This window comes from Cebidichthys violaceus, unplaced genomic scaffold (assembly GCF_023349555.1).
Source record: "Cebidichthys violaceus isolate CVI_PGR_0920_01 unplaced genomic scaffold, fCebVio1.0.p SCAF_55, whole genome shotgun sequence".
Classification (NCBI taxonomy): domain Eukaryota; kingdom Metazoa; phylum Chordata; class Actinopteri; order Perciformes; family Stichaeidae; genus Cebidichthys; species Cebidichthys violaceus.
Genome location: NW_027176761.1, coordinates 1283672 through 1307017, shown reverse-complemented (window position 1 = coordinate 1307017; position 23346 = coordinate 1283672). Strand labels below are relative to the sequence as shown.

Here is a 23346-nt window from a genome sequence, read left to right as displayed (position 1 = left end):
CTTATGACCTATCATACAGATATGCAACTGGAACCGGTTCACACGTCACACTCGGTGTGTAGTGACATTGAACACTGAAACATTAAAAGTGTATTGTAATGCGTAATGTGGGCTCAGATATTACACAAGGCAGTGGCATATGGATTGAACACCACTAGAACACACAACATGTGTGTATTATATATACATATAGTCACGTGACAGCCATACCAAACAACTAGCAGTCTGCGCGTGACACCGCGTTTCTCTTTGCTGTCTGGCCCTCACGTGCCCTGGTTGTGCAAATTCGGACCAATAACGTGACGTCTAGCAGGAAGTCGGTTACTTTGAGTCATACTGGGAATTATGTTTCCATTGCTAAGGGCGACGGTCCCCAGTTTATGTTCGTTCAAGATGTGCAACACTCAAGAAAAGTCAAGGCCAATTTATAGAATTATAATGAATTAATTAGTGTTTTCATTTATATTCTCGTGTGTACTAAATTACAGAAAAGCGCCACAACGTATGTCAGAGAAAGACAAGTGGATACACTTAGTTGCATTGCATTTGAAAGAAAAGAAAAAAAGTGCATGTCTCGTCTTTAGCTCTGTGATTTGAGAATCGTAACTGAAACTAAACTCCGCACCGAGGCTGTGGCCTGCCTACCTACCTACCTACCTACCTCCCCCCCTCCCCCCTCGAACAAAAAGAAAGAAAAGCTGAACTCCGCACTATCATCTGATCCCGTCCTCTCTTTCTAACTCCTCTCTTCTCCGAAACACAAACTGTCCCATCCCCCAATCCTGCAGCTCCCGTCTTTCTCTGCCCTGCGTTTCGACACCACTTTGTTTTTCTCCCGCAGCTCTGACGCAAATAAACACACACAGAGAGACAGGCCTGCAGCCTCTCAGAATCTATAATATTATATATATATATATATATATATATATATATATATATATATATATATATAATATTATATATAGAGAGATATATAACATGTACGTATACCAGCGAGAACAATTATCATTATAACTAGTATGTCTTATCTTCTTTTTAGATAAGTTGACACGAGCACAGGCCTCCGTATATGGTTGGGTTTTTTGTAACTAGCTCCAGCAGGCTATCTCCTCTGTGTGGTAAACAAACTGTAAACTGAACTAACGTTAGCTAGTTCAGTTTACAGTAAACTAACTGGGAATGAACGGTATCACTCCGCTGGGTTAATAACTAACTGGCCTGTCTGACGTTACATTAACGACGTAATTCAGTCTTCAGAGGACAAAACGGGGCGACAGCTGCAAACGTAGAGCCGTTACTCAAAAGACACAAAGCAGAGGAGTAGTTGTTGTTTTAAAATGGTAAAAGCAGAGTGAGATATCACCTACCGAATGTCCGTCTTTGTTTGAAGGTTTTTTCTGAAGGCATATTGCGTCAAAGTCAACCAGTTGGCAGTAGACGAAGAAACGGAGGTAGCGTCTGTATCAAAGCGGAAATATAAAAGCTAAAAAACGATTTGAGAAACTATCCGCGGTGTCTGTGCCGGTGGCTTGTTGGTAAAATACAAACTAAAGGACACTAGTTTAATGGTGGTCTGATGTCGCTGCTTGCTTCCTTCCTCTTGCTGTGTTGTTATCGGGACGAGCTCGGGCAAGCAAAACAAACCTGTCAGCTGACCTCTGACGTCATGTTCCTCTCTCTCTCTCTCTCTCTCTCTCTCTCTCTCTCTCTCTCTCGCTCTCTCGCTCTCTCACTCTCTCTCTCTCTCGCTCTCTCGCTCTCTCTCTCTCTCTCTCACTCCCTCACTCTCTCTCGCAAAACATGTTTTGCAAAAGCGTCAACATACAAAAGTTTAGGATAAAATTAATATGACTAGAACATTAAATCTCTCTCTCTCTCTCTCTCGCTCTCTCTCTCTCTCTCTCTCTCTCTCTCTCTCTCTCTCTCTCTCTCTCTCTCTCTCTCTCTCTCTCTGCCAAATTCAATTTAAGATAAAAACACTTTTAGAAACTTTAGTTTCCTCTTAACAGAAAAGGGCAAATAATGCACCACCATTGAAAATATTAAATGTAAGTGAGAAAAATGTTAACACAAAGGTCTATATTTTTCGAAATTGTGAGAAATTAAAAACATGCTGTTTTCCGATTCGGAAGGTATAATAATCTAGTATCATTCCTTAAAGGTTTTATTCCAAGACCCGTCTAAAATCAGATCATCTTTTATCAAGGTCCCAACATTTAACACACAGGATATCAAGTGTAACCCTGAGCAACAGCAGCCTTCAATGAAAGTCAATTTGACTGAAAACACCCTGGCACAAAAACAATATACTTTTTTTTAGCAGTAGGCTGTATTCTTATTCTGATACACCCATTTTCAAAATGTCTACATGTTTTTATGGTCTAAGCCAGTCCCAAACTGAACATCTCTTGTATGTCAAAAGGCTAGAGTGCTAAAACTCAAATGTGTGATGTCATCAAGTATAAAATGTGGAAGTGCTCCATAGATAATGAATTGTGAAAGATTGCAGATGACAGTGAGAGCACCCAGCACAATAAAACTAATTTCCCTATAAAAAAAAAAGGAAACAAACCCTCTGTGGGTCCACAAAAACAGTCTCCCATTCATTGTCAATGGAGCAGCTCTAGACTTTATGCTCTCTGGTTTCTGGCTTTGAGAGAGAATAGCTCAAGTATCCTGGTTAAACTTTCCTTGGTAATGGCAGTAACATCAGGAATCTTAATTTAGGTGGTATTCCCCTTTAAAGCCACTTTATAATTAGTAGGAAAAAACTATAACTGGACAGACTGAGGGATGTCGTCTCAGGTTCAGCAGCCTTGTACTGTTTTTAAATGGCAGTTTGGGAAACTTTTAGCAACCTGGGTTTGTTTTTACAGTTGAAAAGCCATTTATGTTCATTACAGTATTTTAGTGCAACTTTATAGCAGGTATGTGTAGTGTTTTAAAATGATTAAACTGCTTATAAATCAGTTTGATCATCATATCAGTTAAGACTAGTTGGTAGAAAACGCCGAGCAAAACATCGTCTAAAGAGGAACACATGTCAGTATTAAAGTAACATAAAATGTCACTGTCAGAAGTTCACCTCAACAAATTGATAAATCTCCTGTGGAGTAAAACCTGACTCAAAGTTCACTACTCAGTTTTCTGAACTCCTTCTTTTTGAACCTCTGTCTGAATTTAAAGTGACTGCTTGTATTATTGGTATTGCAGTAGCGGCTCCTGGTGGTGAGTTTGACTACTTTGTGTATTGTTGGTAGTACATTTTCAGTGGTGGAAAAAAAAAAGTACCTTTAAATTGTAATTAAATCCAGGACTTGAGTAAATACACGTAATTACTTTTCCTCTCTGCTCATGGACACACAGGGCTGATGGAAGTTGTAGTTCAAAGAAAGTAGGCCAAGGAGAAGATGCTGTTCTATTTGTTGTCCAGCAGGTGGAGAACTCTGATCACCTGTTGAATCCCCGGAACCGCGCTGCTCTCAGGGACCAGTGCTGCTCTCAGGGACCAGTGCTGCTCTCAGGGACCAGTGCTGCTCTCAGGGACCAGTGCTGCTCTCAGGAACCACTGCTGCTCTCAGGGACCACTGCTGCTCTCAGGAACCAGTGCTGCTCTCAGGGACCAGTGCTGCTCTCAGGGACCAGTGCTGCTCTCAGGGACCAGTGCTGCTCTCAGGAACCACTGCTGCTCTCAGGGACCAGTGCTGCTCTCAGGCACCAGTGCTGCTCTCAGGGACCAGTGCTGCTCTCAGGGACCAGTGCTGCTCTCAGGGACCAGTGCTGCTCTCAGGAACCAGTGCTGCTCTCAGGAACCAGTGCTGCTCTCAGGGACCAGTGCTGCTCTCAGGAACCACTGCTGCTCTCAGGGACCAGTGCTGCTCTCAGGCACCAGTGCTGCTCTCAGGGACCAGTGCTGCTCTCAGGGACCAGTGCTGCTCTCAGGGACCAGAGCTGCTCTCAGGAACCAGTGCTGCTCTCAGGAACCAGTGCTGCTCTCAGGGACCAGTGCTGCTCTCAGGGACCAGTGCTGCTCTCAGGGACCAGTGCAAAGGGGGCAAAGACTGGTGCTGATGAACCTATCTACGCTCTTTACTGCATGCAGAAACCACAAAACTGTGTGTTTTAATTTGTTTGAGTCTTTGACTGTAATAAGGGAAGCCCCTGCTGCAGGAGAGACACTGGCATTCTGACAACCTAAGAGTCAGGCCTATGTTAGTTTTCCAAATGCACATTGATAACATCAATGTGTCCCATCACAAGCATGAACACATACATGTAAGATGTCTTTGTTTCACTCTCTCATTCACACTGCACGGTAATGATAATAGTTCATGTGCAACACTAGCGCTTGCCTCTTCTCCTTTCTTTTCCAGTTCTTTCTGTTTGGGTATAATGTGATGGTGCGAGTGTTTATCCACAAAGGGCATCCCAATGCATCGTATTTTTAGGTCGGCCATGCTGCGAAGCCCTTCCCCTGCGGATTTCCACCTGAAACCCCCCAACTGGTGCTCAGTCAGGTGTGTGCGAGTGCGTGCTGAAGGGCTGCACAGGGGATTGCTGTTTGTGTGTGTGTGTGTGTGTGTGTGTGCACGTGCTGGCATCCAACCGGGTGTGTCTACGGAGGATATATGAAGTCAGTTAGAAATAATCTGCAGCGAACACACACACATACACAGACACACACACACACACACACACACACACACACACACACACACACACACACACACACACACACACACAAACACACACACACACACACACACACACACACACACAGTAGCATCTACCACAGTCGATCTGTGTATTTGTCTCAGCATGGTGCAGGCCCGGAGGACTGTGTGTGGAGGTGCATATATGAAGCATCCACCCCTTTCTGTCCCAGTCATAGACAGCTGCAGACTTGATAACACATGAAATTGTGGATTGGGATTGTGGTGTGTGTGTGTATATGTGTGTGTGTGTGTGCATTCTGTGTCCGAGCACACACCTATGAATCTGGGGACACCCATACAGCTTCAATCAAATATTTGCCGTCAATATTTAGGCCCTCTCCTTCCCTCCTCAACGGGCCCCCGCCTGCTCCTTCCGCTCATTAGGTGGTGGTGTTGTGATTTGATGGTTCTCGCCGGGAGGCTCCACAAGTGCAGAACTGGTCTCAATCAGCTGTACAGATGGCTGAAGTGGTAATCCGTGTGAAATGAAATGTTGACAGTGTTATAGTGTTCTATGTAACAGGGAGGAATAATACCTGTGCGGTCGATAACAATAACAGGTGAGGGATATGGATGGGTTAAAGGTGGACGTTGTGTGTGTGTATTCCCATTGTGTGAAGTAGTTCCCACAGTGTATGCATCAATGTATAAGAGGAGTATAAAGGATTTGGGAGACATACTCTTGTCCACTAAGCCATATTGATTTGCTGTTATTTTTTAATTAAAAAAACGCTGCTTTCAAGAAACAACGTCCCGGTTGCTCTGAATAATCCACAGACCTCACTGTGGCAAGTTGTCGATGGAACTACTTTATATCAAAGAAATAGTCCCAATGAAGTTACTCAAGGACTAGGAACTGCTGAGTTGTAAAGTTCCAGTGTGGCGGCCATCTTCAGAGTAATAAAAACTGTGGCCCTTCAGTCATCGGTGGAGATTCTAGCTGTTTCTTTTTTTTTATATGTCAGGGTATAATGAAACCCCCCCCCCCGTAAATCTTTTCTGACCTTTTCGCAGCCACTGCCTTGTATCCATATGATTATCTGTTCTTCCTTCACCACCTCGCCTGTATTTTCCCCCAGTTTGAGTAGTAAACTTGAGCAACATACCCCCTGCGTCTCCTCGCTGCTCTCTTTTGACGCTCTTATATCCATCAGTTGAGTGCACTGTTGGTGTTGCAGTGATTTCGAAACAGCAGTCTTGCTGGAGAGGAAACATTTGTGTCCTATGTCAGGGCAGGACTGACGAGGATCTGGGAGAGCAGTTTGTGTTTGGAAGAATGGCAACACTGTTTCTGTTCCGGTGATTGGGTCTTGTCTACTAAGCCTGACTCATTGATCCTTTATCTCACTGATTGTGCAAGTCAGAATCTATGGCCCAGCCCATGGCTCTGAAATATCAGCAGCCCTGCTGCGCTGGGTGTTGATAAATCCATGGCGCTGTCTGTGGTGCTGAAGTAGCAGACGGATTTGTAAACGCAACTTTTCCCCGCCCTTTTGTCAGTTTCTTGTTGGATCTGTAACATTCTTTAAACAACAGCTGAACCAAAAGGGTCGTTCATGAGAGGCAGAACCAACCGTCTCCCCTGTTACAAATCAACAAATCGCCTCCTGCTTATTCCCTGTTACACATCATACAACCATGACATTTTCCAGAGGCGGTTATAGACCGCATGAAAGGAACTGGGATGGGGTGGTGGGCTGAATATTTCCCTTTTTAAAACAAAAAGCAAAATCCTATTAATATTTTCTTTAGACACTCCCCTTAACGTAATACAAACTGCAACCGATACACTGTTAGACTGTTGATACAACTTGTTTAACCGTGTACCTTTGAATATCTTCATAGAACAACAATATAGTCACCAATGCACACATAAGTTAAAATGGAAATCGCTAAATGGCAAACTGAAATGTTGAATATTCCTGTCAATCTCTTTTCTAATAAAGAGCTACGCACAAACCGGTGACTATCTTTTAGCCCTCGTTTTGAACCATTACATCACATTTACATTACAGTCATTGAGCAGACGCTTTTATCCAAAGCGACTTACAATAAGTGCATCAACATTGGTAATCAAAAGAACTACTAGTCACCAGAAGACCATCTATCCATTACTTTCAGCTAACTATTGGAACTGTTATCCATTACTTTTAATTAATTATTGGAACCATTATCCATTACTTTTAATTAACTATTTGGAACTGTTATCCATTACTATTAATTAACTATTGGAACTGTTATCCATTACTATTCATTAACTATTGGAACGTGTATCCATTACTATTAATTAACTATTGGAACTATTTTTCTGTTAACTGTTTGGACACATTTGCTCGCTTGTTTGCTAGTTTTCAACCTAGTGTTCAGGTGTCGTAGTTGACTCAATATGTGGATATGCATCTTTTATTTTCCTAAGTAATCTTATTGCTGGAGATGTAGGTACAAATACAGCATTCAAAACTAAGTAGTATCTCCACATATCATATTTCAAGAAACAAAAACAAACAGAATAAAGATCAGATAAAAATGTGTTCTCCCAAGGCGGTAATTTGTGAACTTGGTTTAACAGGGACCCCTTAAAGATCTGAAAGAGTGTTGCAGACCAAAGACCAATAATGTTGAGGAGCAGAGCAAAACATATGGGTCAGATGTGAGTGAGTGATGCAAAACCTTCAATTGAATTAGTGAAAGGCTCGCACATGATGAGGAGGTGACCCGTTTTAACACCCTCTTCCTCTAGTCATCTGTTAACTCCATACGTAGTTCTTTTTCACAATGTGCTTCGATTATCCGAGTTGAATGAGGTGAGCTGGAAGAAAAAGGAAATGAGGGAAATCTTTGAGGAGGTGATTGTTGCTGATGGGTCCGAAATACAGATGCTTTAAATTTGCAGTGACTTCAGGACTGGATCCGTATTTTAGTAGAAAGTACAACAGGGTTCGATGTGTAACGAGATTGTTTCATAGGAAATGAGGAAAAAAACATTCTTGAGCCTCCTTCCTCTTTCCTTCTGTGTACCCCTTGTACAATGCTCTAGTACCCCTGATGTACAAGTACCTCCAGCTGGGAATCACTGCACACCACTGGGAAGCGAAAGGTTTGCGAGTGCTTATATCGTGATATCAAACGTTCCTTTTGAGAGCACTGTGAAACATTTAGTGCTCAGAACATACTAAAAATGAATGAATTATTAAAATAAAACAAACGTGTTTTACATTGCAGATCCATGTATGTCAGAGTCAACCCCGCCATTTGTGTCCTCCCAAAAAAAAAATTCACGCTTTGAACCTCGCTTTTTACATTTTTGGTGGCGACCGTTGTCTAAATGATCAGATGTGCCCGTGTGTGTTGAGGGACTGCTCCGAGAAGGCGAGCACTGCAACAGGAAACACTTAGGATTGTGGCCTTTTCTGGATTACATTGGTTGCGCTGTTGCCAAGACAACAGCAATTAGAAAAGAATTGGTTACCAAGCAGAGAGTGGTTATGTTTCCGTAGCAACCAAGGTCAGGGAGAAGGCTCTGGGTTTACCTGATTCTTAAGAATAAGACAGATATGACATATTTGTTATTGCACTAAGTACTGGGAGCCATTGGGTTCATGTGGTGATATATTATCCGTGTTTGCGTTGAAGACTCCGGCAGAGACTTTAACTCCACGGTGCCCTGCTTCCTTATTGGCTTTTAAACATCTGTGGGGAAATTGAATAGCTGATGATTGCTTACTTTAGACACAAGGCTTACATTTACTGCAGAGAACTGAAAAGATATTATCCCTAGGGGCGGTTGATTGGGTAAAAACATAAATGTGTCTTGAAGCACAAAAGAAAAAACAGACCCTTGAACATCAGAGAGGAAGCACTCACCAGCGCTCACACAAACACAGTCCTGCACATTTCCCATTGGCAATCTGTCAGGACAACAGACAGCGTCCTCCTATACGGACGCCTGTCTGTGCCTGCCGTGTGCGCTTCCTGTAATTAGTTGATTATCACAGCATGCTGTCGCACACCAGCTTACACAAACACGCCATAATGACAATGACATAACACGGCCTACTTAAACCTTGATCTGCGAGGTAGCATTTGCTTTGCGGCTGCACAATACAGTCGCTGGCACTCGCAGCGCATCGATCCCCGGCCTCTCCACCTCCCGTCTCCCACCAATTGTTTCATCTCTCCACCCGTAAACACCTTCTTCCGCCTCTACCTTGAACCCCCGTCAGTGTGTCTGTCAAACACAAACACACGGCTCCCAGGTCCACTGTAGTGTGTAACCAGAGGCTAGAAGAACACTTAATCCCTCAGCACCTGCTCTCCTTACCGTCATGACCTCTTGCAGCTGCTCTGGTGTGCGCTTTTCGCCTTCTTTTTTTTTTGCAATACCGCCGACCTTGCATTGGTGTCAGTGGGGAGTGGGGAGTGTTTTAGTCCATTTGTGTATCTGTAGATTATCTGCGTGTGCTGGCGTGTTTTTAATAACACATCTGAGCTAAACAGATGTCCCCCACGCCCTACGGTCCGCAACACAGATGGACCCGGATATAAAATAGGACGCTATATGGTGCAGGAGAACAGACTGCAGGGATCAGTATTCAAATTAAATATGATGACACTTACACTGTGTCTTGTCTGGTCTCCGTATGTGTTACAGCTCCGTGCTAACATCGTTTCAGGTTCATTATGAGGCTCCGTTAAGATATGCAGCGACATGTTGGGAACTAGTGTCGGTACAGCTAGTAAAGAAATGGATTATTAGATGGATTACAGGCAAAGTATGATGGGAAAAGCACTGAATCTGCTGTACGACAACACACAATGTACTTCAGGTTTCTCGCCACGCCGAGCTTTACCCTGTGAAGTATTAGTACTCTCATAAGAGCTTAAAATGAAATCAAACCACAGCTGTTGTGTACAACTAACTGCATACACTAAAACACAAAAAATCTATATCCTTCTGCAAGTTTCTACTTTCTGTAAAGCTAAAAAACAAAAACAGCAAAATTTAAACAATTTTATTGGCATAAAATATTTACAAGTGTAAAAACGTGTAAAAGCAATAAAATATAAAATTACCTCTTTCCCCATCCATGTGAGAAAAAAATAAAGTTTGTTGGACAAGCTGGTCATGGACCAACTGGACAAGCAATTCTGATATGAATGTGCAGCTTTTCAGTGCATGGTAAGAAAAAAGAAAACACCTTTGGTTCCTTCTAAGAGGTCCGGCAACCTGCGGCTTCCCACCTCCGTCGCACATCAATCATTCTCTCTCTACATCTCCATTTACACTTATTCCAGGCTCTCCTCCCTACAGGTCCCTCTTTGTTCTGTGGAGGAAGGGGCAAAGAAGAGGCGAAGCGGTGCGGACCAAAGGAAAAAGGCAGAATTGCTGCCTTTTCGCGGAGGGGGCGGAGTGGCGGAAGTGGAGTGACCACCGTGTGATGGAGGGGGACAGAGGCGACGAACAGTGGTTTTCCATCAGGAGAGGACCGCTGATTTTCTCTGGAGGAGGAGGAGAGGGCGACTAACGGAACAACTGTTTTGTGCCTCCTGATGGACGATGTGTTTTGCTGTATTGTCACCAGCGGCCGCTAACAGAAGCCCACCGCTCCTGCAATTTGATTCAGAGTGCGAGTTTACTTGGAGTCACTCGTTTGCACGTGAACACAAGCTCCTCACGCACAGACGTGCCTCATGTGGAAGTTGACCACGTACTCGGCGTTGGTGCGCTGCACTGAGATGGCGAAGGGCTCGAAGGGGTGGAAGGTGAAGGCGACCAGGCGCCGCACGGCGTGATTTACCGGCCGTCCCAGCAGTCCGGCCTGGATCTTGAACTTCAGCAGGCCGGAGTCCCGCGCGTAAAACCTGGTGGGGGGGGGGGGTAAAGTGTAAATAGTGGCATTAAATCCTTCATTTAGTTCAGTCTTTTGGAGAAATGAGTAGACAAGAGAAAAGAAAGGAAAAGGAAAGCGAGCCAACACATGGTAGTGTATACATGCCATGTGTCAAACACAGTCTATCAGATAGAAACGTAACAAATCAAATGCTCTGAGATAAGAAGCCTTGAACAAAAAACGATGCTAGCTATGTCAGAATGCATTGCAAACATTGTGCTGTAATCTATATTCATCTGTCACATCGAACAGATTGGGATGTCTGACAAACATTTTCAGTTAAGGCTTAACACAACGATCATGATTATTTTCTAAAACAGGAGAATATAAAACGCATTTCATTGTCATGTCCACCTCTGGGACTGAATGGAAGTGTTCACAGCCAAAGGCAGGATGCCAGATCTTAACTGAGCACAAATAAACCTCTGAGCTCAGAATGCTGCCACAACCAATTGTTTTTTACATTACAGATCAATGTGAACATCATTTTCGAATAATCGCTTATGAACATCGTGAAAAATGCGCATTCACAATATTAGCTCCGAGCTGGGAAGTGTTAGCTCTAGATGAGACTCAAAAGCAGAACTTCCTTGTTCTCTCCGATTGGCATCCCAAAATAGGAGTGCAGAGGATGTGGACACATTTTACAGTGCTTGTGCTCAATGCATCCTGGTCCATGTAGGCACTGCCGGCACAGCTCCACGCCCAGGAGAACACTGCAGCACGCCCTGAGGAATGTGTTACTTCAATGGTAAGGCTTCGGCTGTTGCCATGGTAATCGAAGTCCAATTAAGTATTCAAATGCATCTGCTGTTTTTGTTGGTTTGTTTAATATACGCATTACCCCAAAAATCAGAACTCAGAGCCCATGAAATAAGGAATAGTGATATCACTAGGGGTGGAAAGTATCAAAGGTATCGTAAGTATGAATTTTGACTATGATGTCAGTGATGCCATGCAAATAACATAACAGTGCTTTACATCTTCAGAAGCATCTATATTGACATATAAGGAAAAACGAATAAACAGTGATATTTACCGTTACCGCCCACGCTTCAAAATTATACAGTAGGAAATTTTAGGTCATACCGCAAAGACCTAAATTCCACATTATTCATCAACATGAATTATTCCGAGTTATTCTCAGACGGATAGGGTTTGTTGTGTGTGTGTGTGTGTGTGTGTGTGTGTGTGTGTGTGCGTGTGTGTGCGTGTGTGTGTGTGCCGGCCTTGCCATGGAGTCCGTACCTGATGGGGTGATCTCCGCAGGTCTTGGGCCTCTCCATTACGGACACCCACTTGTCATCATAACTGAAGAGGGAGAGGTCGAGGTAAGGACTGCTGCTGTAGGACTGGGCGCTGATGGGCAGCTGACCCAGCAGCCGACGCACCGCCTCGGTGTGCCCGCCGTATTTGGCGTTCACTATGGTGTCCTTGAATCTAAAAAGGCACAGCGAAACAGGGTTTTTAAACAATAACAGGAGTCTTCATGAGCGAATGAGCCGTCTCTACCGACACTGTGGCCATAAAAGTGCTTCTGTGGTCCCAAAGGGGTGGTACTCTTGGTGTGGTTTGAAGATCAGAAAGGAGTGAACGGCCTCTTTTCCACTATAGTTTTGCTTCGGAGAGAACCTTTGTGTTTATTCCGAGCAATTTCTTTCAAACATACGTGGCTGAAATATAGTCCCAAGTATCGCTACACACTACCAACACTCAGGCGCGGGTTTTAGTCTTTTCTCTCACCTTGTTTTGTGCTCCACACATGCAGACCTGCAGCTCTCTCTACACGTGGATAGTGGCCATATAACACCCAGTGAACTGGGCAGGTGCGAGCCAGTTGTAAATGGTACAAATCTGGTTTGCTGAATGTGCTCGCCAGCTTTCAATTTCTCCTCTCCTTCTTCCCGACGTCAGTTTTCACCACTCTAAAATCCAATTCTAAGCCCTTTGCCTCGCTCACACTACCCTTTATCTTCTCCTGCCTCCTCCCTCCCCCCTTTGTCTGGTCCTCCCTCTTCACCTTCCACAGAGGATTTTGTCACCTACACTGGCGAGTCGAACCGCCAAATTCAATCACAACTCCTCCAGCCATGCTGACTGTCTTAATGTCTCCCTTCTATATCTAGATTAAGTCCTAAAACTTCCCCCTCCTCCAGGCAATCACCACTGATCCGCTTCCCTTCCTAACCGCCTTCTTCAAATCCTCCCTGACATTTGGCTGCACACAATCAGGTTTGGTTCTTATTTCCCCTCTTTCATTCAGAAAAAATCCCCGGACCCTGCCGTTTGCCAGCACAATTATGTTCAAACTGAAGTACATTACATTTTTTTTTTGCAGAAATATATTTGCCATTTGAATTCAATAATCTAATATCCGGCCGCACACATGACATTTCTCCTGTCCGTACCTTCTCTGGACCTGCCGGGCGTAGTTGTTGGAGGAAGCGGAGCAGGGGAACTGGACGGCCTGGCTGTGCAGCGTGGCGTTTCGGAACAGGTCGCAGAAATTCTCAAAAAGCTCCAGCAGCTGGTCGGAGGTGTTCTCAAAGACGGCCAGCACCTCTGTGGACACCATGTTGTACACGACGAAGAACGACGGCTGCGGGAGAAAGAGAGAGGGTGAAGATTCAGAGAAAAGGTGATACAATCCACACAGGTGAAATACAGAGGACAGCCAGGAATGCTGAGGCAGTTATTATTGTGTCACAAATCATTTCAGGCTTCGGCTTCTATGCAGGTTTATAATGACCGAGATTAATTATATATTTTCCATTGGCGAGACAAAAATAGCTGTTTTGCAAGGAACTCGGAGAGCGGAGATTTCCTGTCAATAAAAACATAAATTAATTAGATCTGTTAGATACTATATTTTGTTTGCCGTTATGGATGAGTAACAGGACTGAAGAGAACCTGTAAGATAAACGTCTCCTTGGAGACCTGAAAGAGGAATCCCTGCAATGCAGCACAAACAACAAAAGACACAAGAGAAGCAGGAGAGAGTAACAAGGAGAACACTGGGAGGAATTCAGATATATGTGTGTGTGTGTGTGTGTGTGTGTGTGTGTGTGTGTGTGTGTGTGTGTGTGTTATTACCTGCGAGGGGTCGGTGACTCTGAGTGTGACCACGTCTTCACTGGTGTATTTAATGAAGAGGTGATGCTCATCCAACAGCTGCATTTTCCACATCCTCAACCTCCTCAGCTGATCAAAAAACTGGAAGAATCTGAAGACAAAACCAAGAGCAGGGTGAAGTAAACCAAATGAGCATCTAACATCAGTACATTAGGGAAATGGTACTTGATAGACTGAAGAGCTAATGTACATTATAATGTACCTACATAAATAAATAAATCCCTCATTAGTCCCGCAGTGGGGAAATTTATTCTCTGCATTTAACCCATCCCTAGTATATAGGGAGCAGTGGGCTGCTGAGAAGCGCCCGGGGAGCAGTTATATATACACATACACAAATACGTATATACATATACATACATACGTTTTTACATTTTTGGTCATACCGCCCAGCACTAATATACATACACACACTATATATATATATATATATATATATATATATATATACATACATACATACATACATACATACATACATATATATATATATATATATATATATACATATACATATATATATATGTATATATATATATGTATATATATATATATATATATATATGTATATATATATATAGGTAGACCTGTAGCGACACAAATAGGCCGATGTCATTAATCTAGCATTTCAGAAAGCAACGGCAGTGCAGTGGATCTCTGGCCTCCTCCCAAGATCAGAGAGACTGTGACCTTCTTGCAGCCCACGTGTTAAAGACAAAACAGGAGTTGTTGCTGCAGCTTCATGTACACAATCCATCATTGTTCAAAGTAAAAAAAAAAAACATACTTTATGATGGCATTTCTGCTGTATGGAACTGTGCCGTACCGAACCGTGGCACCATTGTATTGTATTGAACCGAACCGAGAACTTTGTGAACCGTTACATCCCTAATACTGTATACACACGCACACACACATATATATAAGCATATACACATACCTACATACATACACACACACACACACACACACACACACATATACAGTATATAAATACATATACACACACACACACGCACACACACACACACACACACACACACACACACACACACACACACACACACACACACACACACACACACACACACACACACGTATACATATATACGTATGCACATACACATGTATAATAAAATAAATGTGTATATCATAAATAACATTTTATTTACTGATAATTTCATGGTAGTTTTGTTGTAACGCAGTAATAAATAACCATCAAACACTTAGCAGAATGTCTATTTTGGGGAGAGCCGTCATCAGTCATGCAACAGCAAAGACAAACAACAACCCAATGACTGCATTGTTGTTTCCTTGTGTGTGAAAATTGTGTTTTGCGATTGGACTAAAATGACTAAAATAATCGTCACCGTTCTTGAGATACGATGGAAACTCAAACACGAATGTGCAACAGGGACTTTTAGTTCCTAGTTTAGAGTTTAGTTCCTCTGGTTATTTCCTTTTGATCAAATCGGGTCAAAAAATACATGGATTAAATTAAGTGACCTTTTTTTTTTCTTAAATATCACTGAGAGCACGCAAGTAACGTTTTGTACCTCCTCTTAGCGGTGGCGCTGCCGTCCTGCTCAGCCCTCCTCCAGAGGTAGACCAGCAGCCTGTGCTTGAGGGAGTTGATGGTTTTGTCAGTGTAGAGGCGGGGGAAGCCTGACTGACTCTCCGCCTGAGCCTCAGTGTAAACTGCTGAAAGAGTCAGGAGGTCGTCCTCATAACAGAACCGCCCAATCGTCCTTACATCTAGAAATGTTCCCTCTGGAGTGACCTGGGAGGAGATGAGGAAAAATACAAATATGATGCTTGGGGAGGTCTTTAAGCAGCAGTCGGTCCCCAAACTAGACAGAATTAAACAAAAAACGGAGTTATTGTTAGAAAACTTTTTTGTACATATGTCAAAAACAAACCGATAACTGATCAGTATCGACTATGCTAAGCTACGGAGCACGATCCGATCCTTCGTTTTACGTCAGCTGTCACACAGATGTCCTTCACTTCGCTGAGCTCCATGTGAGTGAGTGGGGGCTGAGCCCCGCCCACAGCAAAACGCAGTGTCAGATTCTTTATTTATATTATTTAACAAATTTATCTTTACTTCACAGTTTTAAAGTGAGAGAGATAAATTCCCTCGAGACAGTAACAAGGCCAAAAAGATCACAGAGAGGCTTTGTTATTTTATACTTTTTTATTTTGTAAAAAATTGAATTAAAAAACCTTAAGGAACAAATTGGATGGAGGCATTTTGTTCTTCTTTGTGTAATGCAGAGCTATTCAAATTGTCAAGCATATCACTTGAGGCTCACCTGAAACACATGTATGGTCTGCTGCTGGACCGACAGCACAGCCAGGATGTTCCTGTAGAGGTAGAGGCCCTGGTTGTGGGACAGGATGATCTTGTCACACTTGAAGGACCTGGTGTCACAGAGCCTGCCCGTGTGGAGGTCGATGATGTGGAGGGAGTAGTCTTCTAGAGGAGACCGAGGGTTGGGAGTCACAGATTCGTTGTTGCGATACACCTGGTAGGGGACGATGTGTGGATGAAAAGGGGTGGTCTGAGCCAAACTATGGAACTGAATTTGTAGTTCTAATAATTTTTTTAATTTCCTTATACTATTGCAGTTGGTATGGCGGTGTTGTTACCTCAAAGAAGTAAGGCGGCGGCTCTTCTGGAACGTACACAGCCGACCCAACAATGACATAGCGGCAGTCGTCTGTGAAGAGGCTGCATTCCCGGTTGAGGTGTTCTCCGTTCGAGGCCACGTTAGTGACGTGGAGCAAGGAGAAGAAGCGCTCGAACAGGCGGCCTCGGATGTTGAGGGAACGCTGGTCATTGGCCGTTAGAAGAGTCTCTCCCTCTTGGCCTCTCAGCAGGTCCTGAGCCGCTTGGCAGCCTTGATATTCATATATCTGTATGGGGAACATTGGGATTGGAGTTTATGTTGGACCAGCTCTAGTCCAGTCTGGCCGAGTTGCTTTTGACGATGGAAGATTCGTTGGAAGATTCAAAAATAATAATAATAATTACACTATATGTGGTATTTAAGGACTCTAATGCCAATGTTTGGAGGGAGAAGCGCCCCTAAATGAACGGATCTTACCTCCAGAGATGTCTGGTCAGAAGAGAAGGCGATGAAACAGCGTCCATCTGGCGAGAACTTCCTGAGGAAGCAGGGAGGCTTCTCCACGTTCACCACAGTGAAGTTGGGGAAAAGGTTCTGGTGGAAGCAGCGCACTCGGTACCAGTGAGCTCCGGGTCGGCCTGAACAGATCCTGCGCCTCTCAAGACGATAAACCACGTTTTGATTTTGGATCCGTCTGGGCTTCAGGGTCGGGGTGTCTTCGTCCATCGCTGTGATTAGAGAACGATCTCAAACCCCTCCTCAGAAGGCAGTTAGACAGGCGGCCAGAACATCACAAGTGCAGTCCTGTTACCTGTGTTTTCTGTAGAAAGTGAGAGGGGAGACAAAGAACACACAGGTGCTCGTTTTGGGGGTTTTAGTGTAAAAAGAAATGATCAAAACACAGTAATACATTCCAATTCTGACAATGGATTCACCATTTTAAGTAACCGATCAAGCACCTACGCAGTTTCTATATTATAGTTGACTTTTCATGTCACAAACTGCTGGTCAGACAAAGTGAGGACTATAAAGACAGGTGTCTTGTCTCCTATGAAATCTTATAACCAAACCTTTATTTACACAAAACCGAGACGCTCAGGGTTAGAAATTTACTTTTTTGTACACTTACAACTGCGGCTGGTGGATTTCGAAATGGCACTCAATAGACTTCCATTGTTTTTTTTGGTCAATGAAGCAAATCTAGCAGCCACTTGCAAAATAACAACAAAACAAAATACTCATGTAAATAAATAGTCGCACCACAGCAGTGATAGCAGGACTATCTTCTGCTCTGTCCACATATCTGACGTTATGTTTGCCTTGACTCTGATCCAACTGCAAGGCTAAGACCCTGGTCTATGATGTGTGATAGTTACTTACTATTTGTTTTTTAAAAAATCCAACCGGGAAGCTCTCTGGGTCCTCCAAGTTCAGCTGGCTGTGTTAGCAAGAGCAGTTAAGTTTGGTCGACGAGCTCGACAAGTTACAGCTAGCTACCGGTGGCTAACTTCCACCTCACGTTAGTGGGAAATGTCCGGCTTCATTTGTGTCGCATAGTGCAAAAGTAACCGTAAGCTATCACGTTTCTCCAAATATCTCGACTGCCTGGAGCGTTTATGTGTCGAACAGCCGCTATGTTTGTTGTGGGTGAGCCGGGGAAGGAAACGCAGAAGAAGAAGAGGAGAGCAGCGCTGGAATAAAGAGGAGCGCAGAGCTGTTTTCAAACAGCGCCACTGCACTCTCCTCAGGTGAAAAATGACACTGCATCCTTTAGCTATTGAATCAAATAATCGAATGGATTTGTGGGAGTATATAGGAGTATATCGATAAATAAGGTAGTAATTATATTGACATTGGTTGAAGATGACGGAAACAAGCTCACTTACATACAAACAGTTATATGGTATTCTACCATACATGCTTGCAATCCAAGCTGAAACTAATGTGCTATAAATGTATTTCTGAGCATCCCAGTGTAACATTTCACAAGGTACAATTGTAAGTGAGTAACCGCAGTGAATTGCATTAAGAGGTAACCTTATAGTGTGGCCACACATGGTTCAAACATGCACCTGCTGATTTCCCCTGAAATGCCAATTTACTGATCAGTAGGTGGGTTAGCAGGTGAGGAGCGCAAGTGTTCCAGCCAACTTTGAACATGGCTATGATTGCCTCGACTGAATTGGCAGAGAAAACCAACAGCCCTTTGGTCACTGTACCTACAGTGTATATAACTGTCTTGTTTGTTTAGCCTATTTCATGTAATTGATTTGTTTATCACAGCGTGTAGCATAAGTGAACCTGCGGTGACCTGCGCTTTTGCCCCCCCATAATGACAGATAATTAAATTATGATTATCCTCTTTCTTATGAGGCATGTTCTTACAGACTGAAAATAGCATTATGCAAAGAAAGAGAAAAATGTTCGCAGTGCGTTGGACTTGGAAGACTGCTAATGGTTCTTTGTGCAATTATCCCTGACCAAAGAGTCTCGTTTGAATGTTGTAATTTTCCATAAAAGCACATGCAGTGGGCATAAAAGGCCAGTTTGAAAAGAAAAATGAAGAAATCAATGGAGGGAAAGATGTGAAATTATCCACTTTAAAATCTAATGGCATTTTCCTTTTCAACTATACCTGATTAAGCCAACGCTTCAAGATGTGTGTGCAAGTGTCTGAGCGGTGTGTTCGTACACCTCAAGAATGGTGTGCTTATGTGTGTGCGCACACAGGTGTGTTTGCGTGCCACAACAATAACCCGCACAGGAGTATTTCAAAATAGAAGCCATGCACTATATCCTCCGGTTGCTCTTCTGCTATTTTCTAAGAAATCACAACACAGGGCCCTCGCCTCAGCTTTTAGCATTAGCCCATGAAGTAGAGACGGGATAGAGAGTCTGCATCTGATGGTTTTTATGCCTTTTTTTAAGCCTATCCGCCAGAAGACTCGGTGCTTATTAAAGATTATTTTTTCATCCTTCTGTGCTTTTTACAGCTCAAAGTGGACAGTGTCTATTCTTCTCGCTCCCCACGTCTTTTTCTCCAGGTGAAACAACACCAACATTTCGCTCTTAACTGTGTGCTTTTGGCTCCTACTGTGAAATGGAGTTGCTTGAAAACTTCAAATTGCCCCCCTTACAGCAGTCAGGGGAAATGAGGGGTGGTAAGGAAATGCAAGCAGCGGCTTTCTGCGACGCCAGGTCTTATGTGCAGTGCTTCAAGCATGTGTAAGAAAAAAAAAAAAGTTTGTTTTGGAACAGTAAATAATGGAGCTGAACAGAGCCCAGCAATTGCCGTTATTATCATCATCATTATAACGAACTGAAATATCTAAAAGAGCATTTGCATTAAAGGACATCTGGATGGAAAGTATAGAGCAAATTCATTGACTTGATCAAACCTCTATAAAAAAAAGGCATTTAGAAAAGGTTACTCAAAGCATGGGGAACAAATAGAAATACATAGTTTTACCATTTCCTCCATCTTTTTTTGTACTCAGACAGTTGTGTTTGGCATTTAACAAAAGCTTTTAACTTTTCGATCCAGCCTAATTTCAGAGCACAATAGGACATTTTAACACTGTAACTTTCCCATCCTTATTCAGCTGAACTTTTGTGACAGTGAATGATTTCTGCTTTTTTTTTTTTTCTGAGAAATTACAGTGATCACGAATGCATTATGGCAGGCCGGTTTGCCGCAGTCTTCTCAGCTGCCGCAAAAAAAAAAAGCGTACTGTGGGAGAGGTGAACGGGGAGAGAGACGAGCGAGTGGAGGATGCAGCAAAAGGCTACACTTATCTCTGCCTCCTGCATGGGTGGGCGAATGTACGGGACCTACAGGGGACAGGCCCGTGGGGCCCAAAGGGTCAGGGGGCCCCAAAGCTGGACCCTTCTGATGTTAGTATCTCTCAATGCAGCAAGTATTTGTGCCAACAACAACAAAAAGCCAGATTCTGATTCTTTACTTTCAGTTAAAGTTGCATTATAGAAATACTCAATTTCAGTCCTGCATTTAAAGAGATTTAATTTAGTATAAAAATTAAAAGAAACACTCATGATGAAGCTGTTTTTGTTGCAATTTCGTAGTCATTTTAAGTCAAACCATGACTTTTTTTTTATATAAATAAACAAATCTGCAAAGTAACGAGTAACTAGAGCCGTCAAATAAAAATGGTGGAGTAAAAAGTAGAATTTGTCCTTCTGTGCTGTGGAGGAGCAGCAACAAAAGGAAACACTTTAACCTTGAGTTGTGGTTCGTCCTTCACATTACATTACTTGGCGTATTGTGAATAAAGATTGAATTAAACTGTAAGGAATCACATTCATTGTCACTTCATGCTTTACATGAGTAGTGTGAGAGAAAAATAACTGGATGTACAGTCCAGTACAGGTTTTCTTTCCACTAGTCTGAAATAAGACATGTTATGTAAGCAAAATAGCCCAAAATCAGTTTTTGCCCCTTAGACAAATACATACAATCAGGGACGTGCGGTCAGGGGAGGGGAGGTCATCATGACAAGTAAAACACAAATAATGCTAAAATAAAATAAATATTAATATTGCTCTACTGATCTGTGCTATAAATGTAATTTCTGTATGATTCCAATCATTCCAAGCATTTTTATAATCAAAATCGCTGAATTGGCGCATGTCCTGTTCAAACAGAGGAGACATGTGAGGTGAGGCAGCGATGAGCTGTGCCTCACCTCAGATTGCGCAATCCCTCACTAACGGGTTGAGCGCGTCCATTTTGCTTTCTCATTGTTTGTCACCACTGTAATATTTGTAGACACTTTTATTATATGTCCTTTCTTTCCACATACTGTATTTCACGTCTGTGTAGAACATATTTAGTGTTGCTGATCTGACATTAAACCGCAGTGAAAAAGCACAGAGAGGCAAACACTACTCTGCATCACTGAAGGGGGCGAGCGAGAGCCCACGGGTCAGGTTATGCTTGTTCTGTCGTTGCTTTTCTTCTACACTTTTCTTCTTCTTAAATTTTGCTTTGACCACAAAAATGTAAGATTATATGTCCAAGCTTAAAAATGTCTCAAAAAACAAGGAAATATGAACAAATCAACAGCAATTCAACGTCGGACAGGTAAAGTAACCTTTTATGTGTTTGTTGTTCTCTTTATTCATCCGTGGTTGTTACGCAGATTATCGCGGAATCTCACGATTTTCGCGGGTGGTGCCCGCGAGCGCTCCGCTTCTGAAACGCTCCCGGTGGGGCAGATCGGTGGGGTAGATCGCGGTGCACACGCTCCCGGTGGAATCAAATATGTACCTTACCTATGTGTGTGTAAATAATGCTGATATGAAAAACAACCAGTAGTCAATGTGCAAGCTGTCAATTGAATGGTGATTTAAGCTTCTCTATTGGGTTCATATGTTTGTAAATCTGACTAATCTGTCAGTGCCTCACCATCCACGAACCTCACCGCACGTCACTGCTTACAATGGTCATAAAATCAGCAACATATTACAAAGAACAATAAGAACGCATGAGTCAGCACGCATGAAACAAAACAGAGAGTCTTACATAGATAAATTGTACACACGCCTATGAATAAGACACATGCAGTGAAATGATTTACAGTACACACTGATACATAATACGTTCCATGATCCTCCTGTGTGGCCGAAGGTGCAGGCGTGTTTATGAGGGGAAAAAAAATATGCGAGTGCATGTGATGAAAGACACATTAACTGACATCCAACCGTGAATGTGAGCCATCGGCATTTTAAATGTATGCGTCTCCTGCCCAGACCTCTGATAGCACTTTCACCCTCAGACGGAGTGTGAGGCGGGAGGCACGGGCCAAGTGTGACGAGAGACAACTGCTGCTATTTGAATATTTTATGGAAATGTGTTCTTCTTTTTTCTTTTCTTGTCAGTGAGCCCTCCCACACAAATCATATCTCGTTTAGACGTCCACAAGAAAGTTTCACAGGTTAAATATATACACACAGGACAACACAACAACACACACACACACACACACACACACACACACACACACACACACACACACACACACACACACACAATGACAATGTACTGTTTGTCCTCAACATTTGGTTGAATCACTTGGTCAAGACATCGAGTTGTAAAAGTCACAAGATGATGCAAAAAATTTCAACAAAAAAATACGGTTTGATCAATTTTCACATTGTCTTTTAAGGATTTCTAAAGAGCGATTTAGTTTGTTGTTGGTGCAAAAAGCACTTCATTCAAAACTATACAATAATTCATAAAAACCCAATTTCGTCACCGTACACACATGGCTCATATGATCTGATTCGGTTTGAACCAGTTACACGTAGCTGTGCTCAATCTAAAACACTTTTCACATTTCTACTTTTAACATTTAGGTTAACTTTTTTCAGAGACAAAAGAGACAAAGAAGAAAGCATAATTTTTTTCAATTGCTGCTAAAAAACACACTTACTGTGCTTACATTGTGATTGATGAGTCGACAATCAATCAATCAGGTGTTTGGTCAGGTGGTTCGTGTATCGTCTGATTGGTCCATGTGGCACTTTGAATGGATTTTGTTTAAAAATAGCAAACAAGTGACTTTAAGTCAAATTCCTGTGTCTCATGCAGAGCAGTCGTTTCCAAAGACTGGTTCGGGACCCACAGGTGGGGCGCAGGAGATTTTGTTAGGGTCGCCAAATACATTTGCAGAATTTCTTCCGTAGTCTTTTAGCTCACATTTCTATCTGCAGTACACTTTTGAGCCACATGAAGGAGCCTGAATGTCCGTATTGCTCTGATGATTGTAGCCCACTCATAACATTGAATCTAAAATGAAAACCTAGCTTACATTTAGTTTGTTTTACTGAGGAGAGATACAAAAGATTGAGGTGCATTTATTTGGTCTAATGAATAAAGTATTTAACATGTGTATGTTTTCAATAACACATGGGTAAAACGAAGTTGTGACCTATCAACTGTGTATCTCTTTGAAA

General features: G+C 42.8%; 2 protein-coding genes across 2 annotated transcripts in view; both read right to left on the bottom strand.

Moving 5' to 3' along the window:
• map1lc3b (microtubule-associated protein 1 light chain 3 beta) overlaps window positions 1-1641 on the bottom strand; it is an 8034-nt gene extending 6393 nt beyond the window's left edge. Inside the window, exon 1 of the mRNA XM_068731940.1 lies at window positions 1368-1641. Coding sequence (XP_068588041.1) covers window positions 1368-1407 — 40 coding nt within the window. The 5' untranslated portion in view covers window positions 1408-1641. The remainder of the gene's footprint in view (window positions 1-1367) is intronic.
• Window positions 1642-9712: 8071 nt separating this feature from the next.
• det1 (DET1 partner of COP1 E3 ubiquitin ligase) lies at window positions 9713-18020 on the bottom strand. The gene is made up of 9 exons (XM_068731996.1): window positions 17752-18020; window positions 16849-17191; window positions 16391-16657; window positions 16054-16266; window positions 15295-15518; window positions 13700-13829; window positions 13015-13205; window positions 11855-12046; window positions 9713-10577 (listed from the first exon to the last, which is right to left on the bottom strand). Exons 2-9 carry the CDS (start codon window positions 17095-17097, stop codon window positions 10388-10390), a joined length of 1656 nt encoding a protein of 551 aa, XP_068588097.1. The 5' UTR covers window positions 17098-17191; window positions 17752-18020; the 3' UTR covers window positions 9713-10387.
• Window positions 18021-23346: the final 5326 nt, after the last annotated feature.